We start from the raw sequence: 17,849 nt of genomic DNA, 5'->3' as shown, positions 1-17,849 counted from the left end.
AGAAATTCATGACTTCATGAACTATCATGAATGGTTCGTGAATGTTCATGAATGGTACATGAAAATTCATAAATAATTCATAAATGAAGGTTCATGAATTTAATTCATGAACTGTTCATTAAAAGTATTTTATGAATGTTCATGAAGTTTTGATGAATCACTAGATGCTCATAAAAATTCATGAAATGTTCATTAAAAGTATTTATGAATGTTCATGAAGTTTTGATGAATCACTAGGTGTAACATTTATAACTTACATCACACGTATAAATGAGTATCATAGGTACCGTTTCAACCGTTTAGAGTAGAACATTTTACCTAATTATTCGTGAAATATCATAAATGTATGGTGTTTTTATTTTTTTATTCCTGCAAAATAAAAAAATAAAATAAGATGAAATAGAAGTTGTAGCTGTATTTTAAGATAGATATTATATACAAAACTAAAATTTTAAAAGGAAAACGTATATTTTAATGAAAGTGAAATACATTTTCAAAACATTCTCAAACACCCATATTAAGGGGAAGTAACTCTTGTGATTTTAAATTTCTACAAACCGGCAAACCCCGCAAATCGGCTGTTTCCGTAGTCCAACGGTCGACTGATTTTGAGAAGTTCACTGAAATACCATAACAGGGACGAATCAACTTCGGGCCGATATTATATGGGACGATATTGACACCTTGACTTAAACGCACTTGCAAATATGACGTCATATGATTACGCTGGATAACAAAAATGGAGAATCCAAATGCAGATGTTTTCAGATAAGTATTTGATTTAACATATAATGATTATGAAATACAATTTGTTGAGGCAATATAAAACATTTAGGATTTTAATCTGAGCAAAACATCAGAAAATTTAGGCAGACAATAAAGTAATGAAGAATGATAAATTGATATATTGTTGTCACATTCATAACAGACATATCGTAACCTGACATGTAAATGGTACATGGGTATATATGATAATCTGATATGTAGAAATTAAATTGTGTGAATTATATTCATCGTAAATTAACTTGGTGAAACGTTAATAATAATTTAAGTCGCCAGTTTCATCTTCAAGGGTTACAGAAAGGGGGGGGGGGTACTAAATTTGAGTTTAACTTAAACTTCCAATGCAATTTAAGATGCATAATGCTGTTTCTATTGAATGTATTGCTTCATACAATCATTACCTCTTGAACAATTGATTCTTTGTGGATATTTTTGTACTTTTAGGGGATTAAATATGAGCTGCCAGCAATGATATGAAACAGATTTTATGCAGACTCCATTTTAATACCTTTATTCAGCAATTATTGTTGGAAATACAGAGACAGCAAGTTTTGAATTACAGAAAGGAAGAGAAGTTTATATATCACACATAATTTTTATATTAGTTAATCAGTTTGTGGATTTACCAGTGATAATTCCAGTGGAATCTACTGGAACAATTCATGAACAAGAAAGGTTCATGAACATTTAAGTGTTCATGAACTTCAATGTTCATGAACAATTTATGAACAAAGTTCATGAACAATTCATGAACAAGAAAGGGTTCATGATCATTGTTGTTCATGAACATTTAAATGCTCATGAACCTTTCTTGTTCATGAATTGTTCATGAACATTAAAGTTCATGAACATTACTGTCGATTTTCAGTTCATGAATTGCTCATCAAATGTTCATGAAGATATGATGAACTGTTCATGAAATCTGTTCATGAACAGTTCATGAAATGTTCATGCATATTCATGAATTATTCATTATCATCTCACAGGGGTATTCAGCATGAAGTTAGTGTAGTAAGGTCATCCTGATAGGCACACCTGTCTTTGAAACATACAATATACATGTTAGGGAGCTATATTCCACCTCAGATATAAGTTTAGTAAGGTCATCTGGATTGGCTCACCTGTATCTAAACATGACAATATACATGTTAAGGTGACAATTTAATTTGTTATTTAATCCTAAAATAACAAACCCAGCACCTGGTCTGACCAAAACTGGACAATGATAAACACTCTTGACACCTTAACATGATAATAATAGATCTAAAAATTACTATGTTTGTACCTATAGTAGTTACAAAATAGAAAATTACAGGACATCATAGCAAAAGATATGAAAATTGGTATTTGTGGTGCTTTCCAGATTATCTGATTTGGGGTTACCTGCTGCACACATTATTTATTCACAAAATTTAGATTTCACAAAATTTAGAGATCACAATATTATTAAATAATATATGAAAATATAAAAATGTTGTCTACAAAAAAAAATAACAAGGGCATTGTGCAAAGTAGGGAGTATCATTACAATCACACTAAATTAATGGAATGCTTGGATTACTGTACATTAAAATGATGACTGGTAAACTTGAACTTTGATTGATGAAGAAAAATTAAAGAAGGGCAAAGCTCTCAACACTGATTAGTGGCGGATCCAGAAATTTACATTAATGGGGCCCACTGGCTGCCTAAGAGGGGGCACGCTCCGGTCATGCTTCAGTGAATCCTTTTCCCTAATAAAGTGGATGCTCGGGGCCCCATGACCCTCCAACCCTAAATCCCCCTCGGCTGATGAGTTTAATTAAAAAGAATATTTTGATCGATTAAGAATACAACATTATTCTGGTTCTTTCAAATGTTCCTAATTCTCTTAGATTTATAGCTTTCAAATCTTTTAAATTATGCCTGACATTTGAGTTCAGTTCATTAAATTCTAACATTTCTGGTAGCTTACAAAAACACCGGAAGCCTATAATATATCCTTTGATCTATAAATATGCATGTTATGGAAATGAGAAATAAATTTGTTTTTGAAATGTCATCCAGCATGTGTCTGACATAATAAGTCAAGGTCTACTGCCAAATAGATTACATGTGCATAGTCCATAATGACAAACTGATGCAACACCCTTACATAATTATTGTTTGTAAACAAAGCTAAATCAAAGCACTGAAAGCACTATGTGAAAACAAGAAGGCATTGAAAATGTAGATTGACATGCATGGTAGAAAGTTACTCATATAATCTTTTATGATTGTTAACTGCTAACCACAATGAAACACTACATATTTAGTACAGAGTGATGTAAAAGCCGCAATGATACAACTACTAAACAAAGACCGCAGTATAATGCCTTTAAGGATGAGCGATTTAACATAAGGCCAAGCTGTCTTAGAGCCCCATTTGAAATACCAATAAACAAAATTTGAAAAGATTTCAATTAACATAACATTATAAAATATATAAAAAGATACGTATATCAGATTGCCAATGAGACAAATGAGTTAAAATTTCAAATGGAATCTAATAGTATACTTTTAGGATACACTCTGAACTATTGAGTTTTTAAAATTCCAACAGTGCTCTCAGTTCTTTGAAAATTATATTGAGTACTTACCACATCATGATTATTAATTTGTGGTACACAAGATGTCATCACCTGGAAAATAAAAAGACACCATTAACTTCAAGTTTCTATAAAACGCACATGAATGACAATTTTTTTCTTTACATGAGACATCTCTCCACCAAAGATTAAATGATGTTAGAAAGTGTAAGTTGTGTATTAAAAAAACATATGACAACAAATAAAAAATATGAAGTCATTGTAACACTTCAAATAGTATAGATATAAGCTTTGTGGTTTGAACATGAATGACAAAGCAAATCAAAAATACATAAATGTTGGCAGCAAAAAATGCCCTTTCAACTATATACCAAAACTCATATAGGGTCAGATTCTATGAAATAATAAAGTGATTCAGTGCATTCAATAATAAGACCATCACAAATTTCATCTAAGATTGATGAAGGGTCATATAATTCTATGATATACACATAATAAAACACTTGTAGATAGCATATCATATTGCTTGTCATACTGTTATTTAATCCCCTAATAAATATGTAAGTAAACATATGTAAGATGATGCTACACAACTTAATTACTAAGTGTCAGATATCAATACACAGGACACCTAAATGTGTCTATTAATGATACAACTATGGAAATCTACATTAAATGGTTTTGCTAAATTGTAAATTTCTTTCTTGACTTAATTCTGGGTCACTTTTTTAATTTTTTTTAAGTGAAGCATATTTCATTAGTCTCTGTGTGTGTAAGATTACCTGTGCATTTATTGAGGCCAAATACGTTAAAGTTTTGGGATCATCAAAAATTTATTGAAGTCATTTAAACCAGGAATTTTAGAAAGTAGTCATATCAAAGTTTGAATTTGTGGAATTCATCAACTGAAAAAGTTTCATTCAAATCATGCCAGAACTAAAGCAATGAGCACAATTCTTAGTGGTCATAATTTTTATCAGTATGATATTTTGTTCAGTGAATGTTTCTTTAAACATAAATCAAAGCCTCCTAAATTCTCCTCCTGGGTTGTAAACATTTCCTCTACCTTGAATGTTTGTTTTTCACTTAATTGTTTTCAGATATGAAATTTAAACTTTCTTTCCTCAAGCTTTTCAATATTCATGTATTAGAATTTTTAAATTGTAAGAAGCAACCATGGTAAAATAGACCACAGATAAATTACTGTATGTTTCTTTTATTAGCTTTATATTCCCAGGTTTTCCAAGTGGAACAAATTTGGACTACAAAAACATCTTTAAAAATATATTCAAAATTAATGTTACATTTCCCCCCTGTGCGTCACGGTTGATGTCCCCTTTACAATACTATAGTACTATATTGCATAATCAATTTCACAAGTATGTAACTCAATAATCAATAATTAATAAAGAGGAGTTAGCAATAACAATCCTGAAGTGAGAAAAATTCAATAATTTATAGAGAACTTTATCAATATGTAAACACATTGACCATTGTTATTCTGAAATAATTTTTTCAATACATTGACCTTGAGTGTTAAATTGATCATATAAAACTTAACCAAGCTTTGAAGTAGCTTTTTTTTCCTGTGTACTAATTCATTTCAAAGGCTTAAAATTACAGAATTTGATAGCAGTGAAATAAAAGGCAGAAGGGATATTCAAAACTCCTAGACCATGTCAAATGAGAGAAGAGATAACAAAACACTCCAGTTACACATTATGGAAACTAAAGATTGATCAACAAAATTAATCACCAAAAACTAACTTCACCTAAAATTTCAATAGTTATGCAAAATATATGTTACCACATCATAAAACATGAAGCTGAAAGAAACACCAAAATAAGGTTACAATGTAACTGATGATAGGACACACATCCAAAAAACTACACAAACCAAACCAAATACATCAATGGTTCAATAGCATAAACAAGGTTTCAATTGATTTATTTGTCTTGATATATAAGATATAAGATTTTATTGATATAAAAATCCAAAATCTGGATTGTCATCAACACATACACAAAGAACAAACAAAAAGTTATCATTACAATCAATTATATGTACATAAAATGGTAATATATATTTTCTTTCTTATCTATCTATTTGACTGAGGAGGTACAGTTTTACATCATAGTTATACAATTTATATACTAAATAACGTAAAATAGCTTAAGTTAGTGAACATCTGAACTTGTACATCTCACTAATACCTTTTATGCAACATTTACTGACATCATAATCGTTACTTCGAAATATGAGGTGAAATTTTTCTATGTCTGAAAGTTTATTGAAAGATGGTAAAATATCTGAAATATTCTGAAAAAATTTAATTCTCAACTCATTGAGTTTGGTACATTTTATGGTGAAGTGTAATTCATCCTCAACTTCAAATTTACATAGAGGGCATATTCTGTTTTCTAGATCAATCTTTCTGTGTCTGCCCTTTTCAATCATAAGGATACTATTACTTATTCTAATTCTCACAAAGTTTGAAATATCAGCTCTGTCTATATCTAATTTTAAAAAGTCTTCCATCTCAAATTTCTTTTTCAAATCTTTGTAAGTTCTTAATTTATTTCCTCTTTTATCAATAATATTTTTTGAAATAGAATGGTCCCAAAATTTTATGAAATCATTTTTCAATTTTTTATATATAGAAACAGTCAAACGATTTTTACTAAATGAATTTTGATTTTCCCAGACATGGTCAAATCCAACTTTTTCAAATAACAATTTCATTTTAATTCTATACCAGTCTGACTTATTATTAAGGTTTGATGAATAAATTTTATTTATTAAGCTATCCGGATTTGAATTGACTATATGATGCCAGTAACCTACACAAAGTTTAGTAGCATCAACAGAGCATGGGATCATACCCAATTCTCCCAAAACTGCTAAATTTGAAGCAGTTTTGTTAACTCTTAAGACATTTTTAGCAAATTTAATTTGTACTTTAACAGGTTGATATAAAAAATATCTAGACTCCATGGAAACATTATTTTTCAACAAAGTATCTAAACATAAAACTTCACTACAATAAAGAAGTATGTTTAACACATGAATCAAATAATTCAAGATTTGGTAATATTTAATTTGTCTGAATGCAAAGTTTTATAAATGCAAAATGATGCTTTCCTTGCTTTTTTACATAAGTATTCATTTGCCTTGGTAAAGCTACCTGAAGGTTTAAATAATACTCCAAGATATTTGTATTCTGGTGTAATTTCTAATACATAATCTTTGTACTTAAAATTGTGTTTTTTAATTACTCTCCCAGATTTATTGAAAATAATAACCTTTGATTTGTCTATATTTACTGATAAATTCCATGTATCACAATAATTTGATAACTTACTTAAACAATTTTGCAAACCATTTGCAGATTCTGATATCAAAACAATATCATCTGCATACATAAGACAAGATAAATTTACATTATTTATTACAGTAGGATCACATGTGTTGTCAAATATATTAACCATGTCATTTACATATAAGGAAAAAAGAGTTTTAAGGTTAAACATGATGAAAAAGCATACTGATATTGTCAGAAACTATAACTTTAGAACTTAACTATAAAAGCATTGGGGAGATTCAGAATTTAGTTTTCTTTCTTATATATCCAGATCTTAAAATGTAAATAAGATATTTTTAATTTTCCTCATTTCAGGTCTTTTAAAAAAGTAACTAAGACTCAGTCTACAAAAACCAACTTTCAAATCTTCTTACTGAAACATTATAAATTTGTGTTATCAAAGATCATAAAACTGAACTCCAGGGTATTAGTACAGAATTCTTTTCGTGCATCATGTTATTTATACTTCATATTTTAAGTTCTGAAAGGCCATTAAAATGCAATGTGCTTGCATTGTTTATTACCATGTTTCATGCAAATTGATAAAAAAAGTTAAAGCACTCAGTGGCCCATTTGTCTACCTAGTTGGTCGACATCTAAGTTATGAAGTTATGTAAAGTTACAACAACTGCAGTTTGTGTGACTGCATTCATTTGCAAAAGAAAAACAAGGCATATTCAACCAACTCTGTATGTGAAAAGGTTATTGACCCTCAGGACAATCGAAGACATTTTAATTTGTGTTTCCTCATGAAAATAAGCATTTGAAAGACTTAAATGCAGGATTTTCTTCTTAAAAATTAACTAAATAACTTTTTTTAATTACCATTAAAGTTTGGTTACAAATAGAGAGGTAAATGAGAAAGCAACTGAGAGGAACTTCAATACAACTCTGAGGACAGATAAAGCACTGAACTCTGAAAAATTTGTATGCAATCCTAAAAACAACATCATCTTATTAAAATTGCAATATCAGCAACTTTTTAACATTGAAACCATATGATTCAAAAGTTCAATGATCGATCAGAATAAAATCTATATCAAGTTATCCTTGCATATTATACTACAGAAATTCTTTTCCATCTTCCATCTGTTGTTATGTATTAAACTGTTACAATTGTACAAAGTACACGTCTTTACATCATCTTATGTTATAACTTGTCTGATCAAGTCATTATCATTCTTTACAGTGGCGGATCCAGAAAAACTCATAATTGGGAGCCCACTGACTGTTTAAGAGGGGGCCCACTCCAGTCATGCTTCAATGATTTCATATATAATAAACCAAATTTGTCACACAAAAAGGAGGGGGGACTTGGCCCCTCTCTAAATCTGCCTCTACTTTATAAATATTTCTACCTAATATGAATAAACCTTAAGCAATCATCTCCTTATGCCATGGGTAGCATCCCAAATTTGATACAAATAATCCTCATATTGCAGATGAAACACAAGACACGCCTGTCAAACTTCGGTATTTTCAATAGTAAACTATTATTTGTTACACAACTTACATAACATGTGTAAACCACATCAGACTTAAATCCAGAAATAAACTTGTAGATCCAGAATGAATTTAAATTATATCCAGCAGTGCATACACAAAAATATATATCCTCAGAGATCCAAAACACATCAAAATCAAACTAAAATTGTTTCGAAAAAGTCACTGAGTCGAACAAGTACACAAAAAGAACATCTTCCAAGTTCTGATTAATCATAAACGCGATAAATTGATGTATTAGAAGATATAATTGTATTTGATTATCAAACACATAATCTTCTCCCAGGTAAAAGTTAAGGTTCACACTTCACTTAATTTGATGTAGGCGAGATGGAGGGTGTATTGTAAAATGTTGTATGGTAAATAGGAATGGGATTTGCAGTGTTTGGATTTATATATCGGAGGCAGTACCTGTACGTGTACTTTTCAATTTGTTACAAAGTTTTTTTTAATGACGTCTATTTTGCTGCTAATTCTTAATAATCAAAAACCAGTTCATTGATTATTTAATTTTTTTTATAAAGTTATGCATATTTTAGGGGCTAGCTGAAGGACACCTACGGGTGCGGGAATTCTCGCTACATTGAAGACCCATTGGTTGCCTTCGTCTGTTGTTTGCTCTATGGTCGGGTGGTTGTCGCTTTGACATATTCACCATTTCCTTTCTCAATTTTATACTTAGTTGTACTGTATAATGTCTTACTGAATTTTGACTTTTAAAGCTTCGATATCAAACTTTGCCTTTTACATCTTATTTATAAACAACTTTCACCAAATACTTTGTTGATAACAAAGATTAACTTTTAGATATTCAGGTCTGTCATAATGATTTCAAGTCTTATGAAAATAAACCAAATTTCTGACTCAAACTCTAACTTTTGGACCAACTTTAAGATGCATACCAGTTTACAAGTTTGTTACATCAACAGTTATCTCGACGTCACAATACAATATTTTATAACATTTTGTTGGCCAGAAATTTGGGTCATACTAGATTTTACTATATGTCGCTGCAACAAGATATTGTAAGCTGCTTCCAAATACCAAGTCATTTAAGAAGAACAGATATATGTACAACTAAATCGATTTACAATGTAGTCAATGAAAACCTATTTTTACACAGAATTATAAAGTTAAAGGCCTCCTCCGTCTAGCTGTAATGGGTTTATTTTTCTTAATAGTAAAATACTTGCATTGTGAACATGTGTGGGTTGGTCTTTTAAACACATTAAACTTGTAACATAATGTTTGGTTCTGTTTTATGATCAAAAGGTGTTGTATTTCTGTGTGAACTTTACATGAGTCAGATTGTGACAATAATCCTATTGATACCCCCCACACGTTAAAACTGTAAACATAATTAGGGCCTCCACATGTAGTCATGTACTTGTGGAATAATTCAATTCCTTTTAAGGTAATCTGAAAATTATTCACAAGTTATGATATAAAATTGAGAATCGAAATGGGGAATGTGCCAAAGAGACAACAACCCGACCATAGAAAAAAACAACAGCAGAAGGTCACCAACAGGTCTTCAATGTAGCGAGAAATCCCTGCACCCAGATGATGTTATTTTCAGATAATCTTGAAATTTATTCACATAAATGTGCTATATAAAATTTTAAGATGATGTTGTCAACTCGTACTTGTAGGTACATGCAAGAAATAAGAAATAAATTTAGTGAAAAATATAGTTTTCTAAAATAGTGAAATAATATATTAAATATAACTTTTACCTATTTTCAAAAGTATTTCTATCAAAATTTAACATAACACTTGCAAAATAAATAAAATATGAAAACTGTAGAAGTCAATGACATATCACATGTATCATTACTCGAAGATTAATACATGCAATATTAATGTTACAACCAAAATCTATGGTCTAATTTAAATATCCGTGATTTCCAAATTTAAGTAGTTTAAAGTTGATATAAAATTGCAAAATAATAACAATCCCATAAATAAACTGCTAAAATACTCAAACATAACTTTCAATTTACCTGAAAAACATGAAAACATAAAAAACAAGTTTTCCTTTTACACTATAAATCCCAATATTTATCTACAAACTTAATGCACAAAGGCTCCATTACATATTCTGTGGTAACCTTGAAAATCACTCATCTGTGACAAAACAGCAAACATTACTAATATCACACCCTGATTTCAGAGCATATTCTCCTCTTTTGTGTATTTATATCATTATATTACATTGTATACACGTTTTTTTACGAGGCGGTATTTCATTCAGTATTAGCAAATAAAACCGTGAATGGATATCATTGTACCCAATTGTTTGAGATATTAAACTTTAACGTATTCAATCATAACGAAGCGTAAAATGGTTTTCTCTACCTTAAATGGAGTTAATTTACCCTACAAAAAATATAGTGTTGATATCGGTCTATCTGACGGGTTATTTTAGTAACACTTTACGATAAATTGTCACGCAACTTTACAATCATTACTTCTTTTTTAAATAGTAAGGTGACAGATTTTTGTTTGTAAATAAAGGAAGTTTAATATTTAACTGTTATAACGAACCTCTAAGTAATAAAAAAGGTTTAATAGGTGACAGGTATTGAACCTGTATTAGTTCCGTATTTAATATTGCACTTTATCCTCTTATGAAATCTAATACAGATTTTACAAATCAAAAATATTGAAATACAAATACTACCAAGATCAAAACTTGAAATAATGAAAATGAAAAATTAAAATCTTGAATAATAAGCTGATGTTGGTTGCTACATAATTCAGAAATGCTTAGAATAGTACCTGCCATTTTTTTCTTTTTCTATGCATTGAAATCGAAGATTATTTAGCTCATTTTTTTTATTAAAAAAGGCATGTACGTTTCAATGAAAAATATTGTTACTCAGATCAGTAACTTATGTTACCTTACTGAAAATAAAGTGATATGGCATTAGTTGCAAATGAGACAATAATCCAAAAAATGTAAGCAACTAAAGGTGACACCATATGACCTTCAACTATGAGCAAAACCCATACTGTATTGTCAGTTATAAAAATCCACCTTTATAATTCCTGATGTGCTGAGAAAGCTTAAAGTTGAGAAATTTTCAAATTCGGACTGTTTCAAAACAGAAAATAGAAGCAACTATGCAGGCCTTACATATCTAACTTGATCACCCTGTATAGAATTTATCTTTGACCTACAACATTTATATCTTTCTGAGTGTTACACATCTAAAATTTATTTTCATAAAAATTTATCCATCATCAAAAATGAAAAGAAAATTCCTACCTTGTTAACAATAATATACATTGTGTTGGAATTATAATTATATACTAAATCCTTCTCAAATACTCTGAAAATCTCTGATCAAACATGAGAACTATGGTTAGTTTTTCACAGTTTTCGTAGTTCGAACAATTATTTTATCAACTCATTGTTGACTTAAAGGGTGTGAAAAACATATACAAATGTTTACAAAAAACTTAGTCAATAAGTCACTGATACCGTATCAGTAATATCTCAGCTTTTTTTAAACAAATTATCCATCTTTTAAGTCTTTTTAAGTTACAAACAGAATTTCTTAATACCGGGTAGTTAAAATTCAGGGTCGAGAGGGATGAAATTAAAATGTTATACGCAATGATCAAAGTTAATAGTAGCGCCAGTATTTCAACTGATGTTTAAATTAATTTTTGTTTGATTTAGATAATTGGCAAATAAAATTGTATGTATGTGTATTTACCCATAATTCATTAAAATATTTAGCATGTATACTATAAAATATGAATATCAACTTTGTTCAACTCTTGCTGTCAAACCTCTGAAATAAGAGAATAAAAAAAATATTTAAAAAATTGATATTATTTTACTTTTAATTTGTTTATTCCATTATGACAGACAGATTGTCTGAACAAATATAATTTCATTGCATTTATTATGATATTTACTCTCCAGAGTATTCATGCAAATGTATGATCACTCAATAGTTTTATACGATTTTGATGTTTAACAACAACATATATAAATTAGTCCAAGTTTAGCAGTTTTCAAAATTAAATGCAAACCCAACAACCATTAAAACTTGTTAGATTTCATACCTTTACTAGTCAATACAGTCAAAACCCCCCCAACCCCCTCAAAAAAAATAAAAAAGATTGCACTATTTAGGCCATGTGTCAGGGTAATAAAATTATTCATAAAGACCATTAAATAGTATATATAGATAGTATTTTTTGTGGTAGGGGAAATGGGGAATATGTCAAAGAGACAACAACTGGGCTATTTAAAGAGCAGCTTTTTCCTCCAATATTAAAGCAATTATACCAATTTTAATCTCCCCATGGCATTAAAGTTTAAACAGACACCAGTTATTAATAGCTTCACATCTGTTGCATAACACTTATCTATGCATTAATAAATGCATTTTTATAACAGTTAATGAATAAATGCATCTGGTACCCACAGGTGAAGAATTAATACAGGTAACCAGCAGAATGATTCATTACTTTACCTTATGCAGACTATAAATCATTGCTGAAGCAATCAATTTCAGATTAGATTATATGCATTCTCATTAGCAGTCAGGGGACTTACTGAAATAGGTGATTTTTAAATCACTTATTTGAGTAGCAAAATCGTGGTTTTGTCACAAATTGGAATTTTGTATTTTTTTCCAAATTTTAAACACATAGGTTTAAATAATATCTTTTAATTAGTAAAATTAAAAAAAACAAAAACTTTTTGCTTCTTTTAAGTAGAAAGGTTTCTGCCTTTGATGCTATCATTTAGCTGAAAACTCTATTTTAGTTGAAAAAATGCTATAATAATGGCTTTACATAATGAACTGATACTTTCTTAAAAGATTTTTCCCAGCAGTGGGAGTATTTTTCCTGTGAAGTTCAAGGTTTCATCTTTCAGATTATGTAATAAAATTCTACTGTTCGCGAGAAAAAATCTCACTGTTCGGGGGTGTTGAAATTAGTAGGGATTATTAAAAGAATGATACTTAAAGAAGTGATTTTTGGGATGGAAATTGAGGTCTGATACTTAAACAAGTGATTTTTATGTCATTATCCTAGATTCAGTACAAGGTCATCACCTGAAATGACCTGGTCATCCTAGACAACACAGATGTTGGTTCTGATAAGTTTAGAAACATAATTAGTCCCTGGATCATTAGTATTCTATATTTAAAGCTACAATAAAATTAAATCACTTCTTCTAGTGATTAATTTGTACTACTTAAATAGGTGATTATTAAAGAAAGACAACTCTAACTTCCAACCTTTATGGAAATAATGTTACTTAAATCAGTGATTTAGAAAATCACTTATTTAAGTAAGTCCCCTGACTGATTAGGAAATCTGCTATCAAAGCAGCATAGTTTACAATTGCCTGACATAAATAGGAGTATCATGTGACAACAGTCAGATTTATGTCATCATTTTTTGTGATCATTCTTTGTGATGTATTACTCAATGCTGATTGCATTCGTTTCAATATTATACAAATCATCATCATCAAAGCAGAGTTATTGGCTTTCATCACTTTGAATGCATTAATTCTGTGCAATAATGGTGACACTGTATCAACATGAATGTTATTTAATATCCGATCTTCTAATGAAAAAGAAAGCATATCACGCATGTATGGTGTTAATAATGACATAAAATCCATACAGGTACTTGACACAATCAAAGGCATACGAAACATCTTCTCTATCTTTAGGTCTTACACACAAAACAAAAGTTCTAACCACAATCAAGCTCAAAACTTTACATAGTTATCCTGAGAATTCAACAAATAGCAAAATAATTACACCACATTGGAGGTCCAAGCTTGTTAGCAGACTCCAGCACTTAGCAAACGTTCACACCACATTGGAGGTCCAAGCTTGTTAGCAGACTCCAGCACTGAGCAAACGTTCACACCTCACTGGAGGTCCAAGCTTGTTTTTTTAATTTAAGCAGACTTCAACACAGAACAAATGTTCACACCACATTGGAGGTCCAAGCTTGTTAGCAGACTTCAACACAGAACAAATCTTCACATCTCACTGGAGGTCAAAGCTAAATGTTATCTGAGACTTTAACACAGAACAAATCTTCACACCTCACTGGAGGTCCAAGCTTGTTAGCAGACTTCAACACAGAACAAATTTTCACACCACATTGGAGGTCCAAGCTTGTTAGCAGACTTCAACTCAGAACAAATCTTCACACCTCACTTGAGGTCTAAGCTTGTTATCTGAGACTTCAACGCAGAACAAATCTTCACATCTCATTGGAAGTCCAAGCTTGGTATTAAACTTCAACACAGAGCAAATGTTCACACATCATTGGAGGTCTAAGCTTGTTGTCAGACTCCAACACAGAGCAACTGTTCGCACCTTATATGGCTTATAATATATTGAGAATTCTTTAAAATTGCCAGACTCTCAAAAAGCTGAATCATTTTTTTAGAACCAAAACATTACTTAATTGCAAGCTAAATTTCATTCCCAAGTGTAAAGTGACTGTCACCTAAGTCAATCTAACCTTGTGACGAAGCCATAAATGAATTATCTGCTTTTACACTCAACAAGAAAAACACTTATACATTCAAGCATGCCTATTAATGTGAGTTCATCATCATCTTAACAAATCTACATAAATGAGACTAGCTATTTCCATCCAACCAACCCAAACATTAACAAAACCCTCATTATAAAGTGACATGAATATCCAGCAAATTTCCATAGATTTGAATTGAATTCTTTTATGATTACCTGCTAATCCATTTCTCTTGTCAATTTCATCTTGTAAAATTGATTAAGTTGAGTCCAATTTGTCAATTTCAAATTACTGAAGGGTCGTAGGGGGTCTAACATGGTCGGTCTTGATACAGTATTTATTGAATAAAATAAAGATGACAATGTTATATCTGTTAGAAATAAGTGAGATCAAGTGTCTTTGGCATATGGTTGAATCTGTGTAAAAATGGGAGATAATCTGAACAAATCAGGGGAAGTAACTATCTAAACTGGGTCTATCATGGGCTATCTTGATACAGTATTTATTGAATAAAATGGAGATGACAATGTGATATCTGTTAGAAATAAGTGATATTAAGTGTCTTTGGCATATGTTGAATCTGTGTAGAAAGGGGAGATAATCTGAACAAACCAGGGGAAGTAATTATTAAAACTGGGTCTATCATGGGCTATTTTGATATGGTATTTGGGCTCGGCTATCTTGATATGGTATTTATTGAATAAAGTGCAGATGACAATGTGATATCTGTAAGAAATAAGTGATATCAAGAATCTTTGACATATGGTTAAATCTGTGGGAAAAGGGGAGATAATCTGAATAAACCAGAGGAGGTAATTATCTAAAATAGATTCTTCCCCCTTAAATGGGTGATTTGGGAACGAAATTTTAGTAGGTTGATCGTATTTTTAGAATTTGGAAGAACAGCAATCATTACAATTCCTTATGAAACCAAATATCAGATTGAGTTGGAATATTTGGAGATGTCACTAAATTAGTCCTATTCGAGTAAAATTTAGATTTCAAAATTAAAAGCTCATTATTTTATCATTAAGGTATGAATAAATAACTGATGCCTAATATGAGGTTGATTGTTCAGAAACAATCATAGCCCATTACTGAAAGATGTGACGATGTCATTGAGTGTTGAATCCCATCATTAAGCCTATTAACAACAGAATATGACCAAGTCAGTTGAGAGTATGTTGCAATGATTAAAGGTCAGTTATGCATATTAATGTCTAGATATTTCCATAGTTCAAACTTTCAATGCATACATAACCTGAATTCATACTGAGGTCAAGGTATAAAGTCAAAGGTCAAAGTATAATCAGGGTATTCATCAAACCTGGTGTACACTATAATACAAGTTTCTTTCCCCTATAAACTAATGTATCAAAATTGTTTCATTAAATGGTGGCCAATATAAACACAATCATACAACAGAACCCTATAGGCACACTGTTTTACTTCTACAGAACCCTATAGGCACACTGTTTTACTTCTACAGAACCCTATAGGCACACTGTTTTACTTCTACAGAACCCTATAGGCACACTGTTTTACTTCTACAGAACCCTATAGGCACACTGTTTTACTTCTAAAGTGTTTTAACAGATTTGAAACTCTGCCAAATGAGTCAGGCTAAATGATGCCAATTCCACCCCATCAAACTCATTCTAAATTATCTGTTTTTGTAGTTTTCTAAAAAAATATATCTTCATCACTATGCAAAATATACAGGTGAGGTACACATTTTTGGTACAAAAAGTTAATTACTCTTAAACACAGAATTGCAATCAAGAGTAAAATCTTTTTGTCAGGAATGATGCAAGGTTGAAGATTGCATTGGAAGTTTGAAGTTAAACAGCTGTTTTTGAAGAAGATATTTACAACTTTTGAAGCTTTTAATTATTGAGTTAACTCTATCAAGCATGTCAAGATTCTATCATCTTCACACTTTATACATTTACTTTTTAGTGAGAACAGATGCTTGCACTTTGTAGCTGATAGTAGAGTCATCCCCCCTTTTTTCCTCTAAAATCAATAAGCAAATCCCAAAAAATAAAAAAGCAACTGCTGAATTTACCATACAAGAATTACAAGATTGTTTGATTCATTATCATTGCCTTACACAATCTCAAATACAAAACACTCTTCGATGAAAAAAAGTATAACTTAAACATTGTTGAAGGTACTTTTTTTTCTCAATTCGGAAAAAATAATATTTAGTCAATGTTAGTGATGCATGATTTTATGGTATCACAAATAATGCATATAACTTAGTAGAGTTTGTTTAATCTTGTTGAACATGTAAAGCCATGGTTCAAGTTAGCTATGACAATTAAACAGTTGCACCTATTGAACCCAAGTTTCAGCAGTCATTAGTCTTTGAAAAAAATTAATGTTCTTACCACGTTATAGTCTTGAGGGGGAGGTAACTCTAGTTCTGGGGAACTTCTTTGTTCGACAACACATCCAGTACACAATTTAGAAAAATCCTTCATTTTTGTCAACTTTGCAGGAAAAAACAAGAAGCATCCAAAAACATTATAATTTCTCACTACGAAGTAACTTTTGCTATTTCTCCAATTTTAATTTTGGCATTTTAATCTGAAATACTTTTAATTAGCAGAATAACTGAGTTATCTGTTAGTCGTTGTACAATAACTCAATGTCCCATCAGAATCAGACCTCAGAATGTACTTTGAAATAAATTGATACTTTCCAAACCAATACAAAGTCGTGATGACCATTTAATAGTACACGAAGGAACACTCGTAAAATGTCACTGCAAGCTGAGTGACTAATTCATTACACTTCTAACATCCAATCTAGAATATGCATCAATCTTGGAACGTTCAGGTTCCGGTAACTATATGCAAATATTCATTTAATTGAAGTAATCAAACTTTCTCTATTTCTCCTCGATTATAATCCAATAATTGTAAAACTTTTTTTCTCAAGTATTCAGGAAACTGAACTTCCACTAATCATGTGAATGTAAAGTTTCATATATCCACCTTTTCTAACCTGATGCTAACAATGTATTGTTTATATTTTACACACACCTAAATGTACTTGAAACTCCGAATAGTATAAAAATGAAAGTTTCATATAT

General features: G+C 30.5%; 2 protein-coding genes across 2 annotated transcripts in view; one reads left to right on the top strand and one right to left on the bottom strand.

The window, feature by feature from the left end:
* LOC139503588 (tensin-3-like) overlaps positions 1–17,849 on the top strand; it is a gene marked incomplete in the record, with an annotated part of 200,094 nt that overhangs the window by 50,239 nt on the left and 132,006 nt on the right.
* Positions 2,607–17,849, bottom strand: part of LOC139503430 (uncharacterized) — a 62,130-nt gene continuing 46,887 nt past the window's right edge. The window contains exons 2-3 of the mRNA XM_071293210.1: positions 3,402–3,443; positions 2,607–2,771 (exon numbers count right to left, since the gene is read on the bottom strand). Of these exons, the coding sequence (XP_071149311.1) occupies positions 2,607–2,771; positions 3,402–3,443 (207 nt within the window). The remainder of the gene's footprint in view (positions 2,772–3,401; positions 3,444–17,849) is intronic.

The sequence above is a fragment of the Mytilus edulis genome, chromosome 14 (genome assembly GCF_963676685.1).
Source record: "Mytilus edulis chromosome 14, xbMytEdul2.2, whole genome shotgun sequence".
NCBI lineage: Eukaryota > Metazoa > Mollusca > Bivalvia > Mytilida > Mytilidae > Mytilus > Mytilus edulis.
This window is presented reverse-complemented; position numbering and strand designations above follow the sequence as displayed.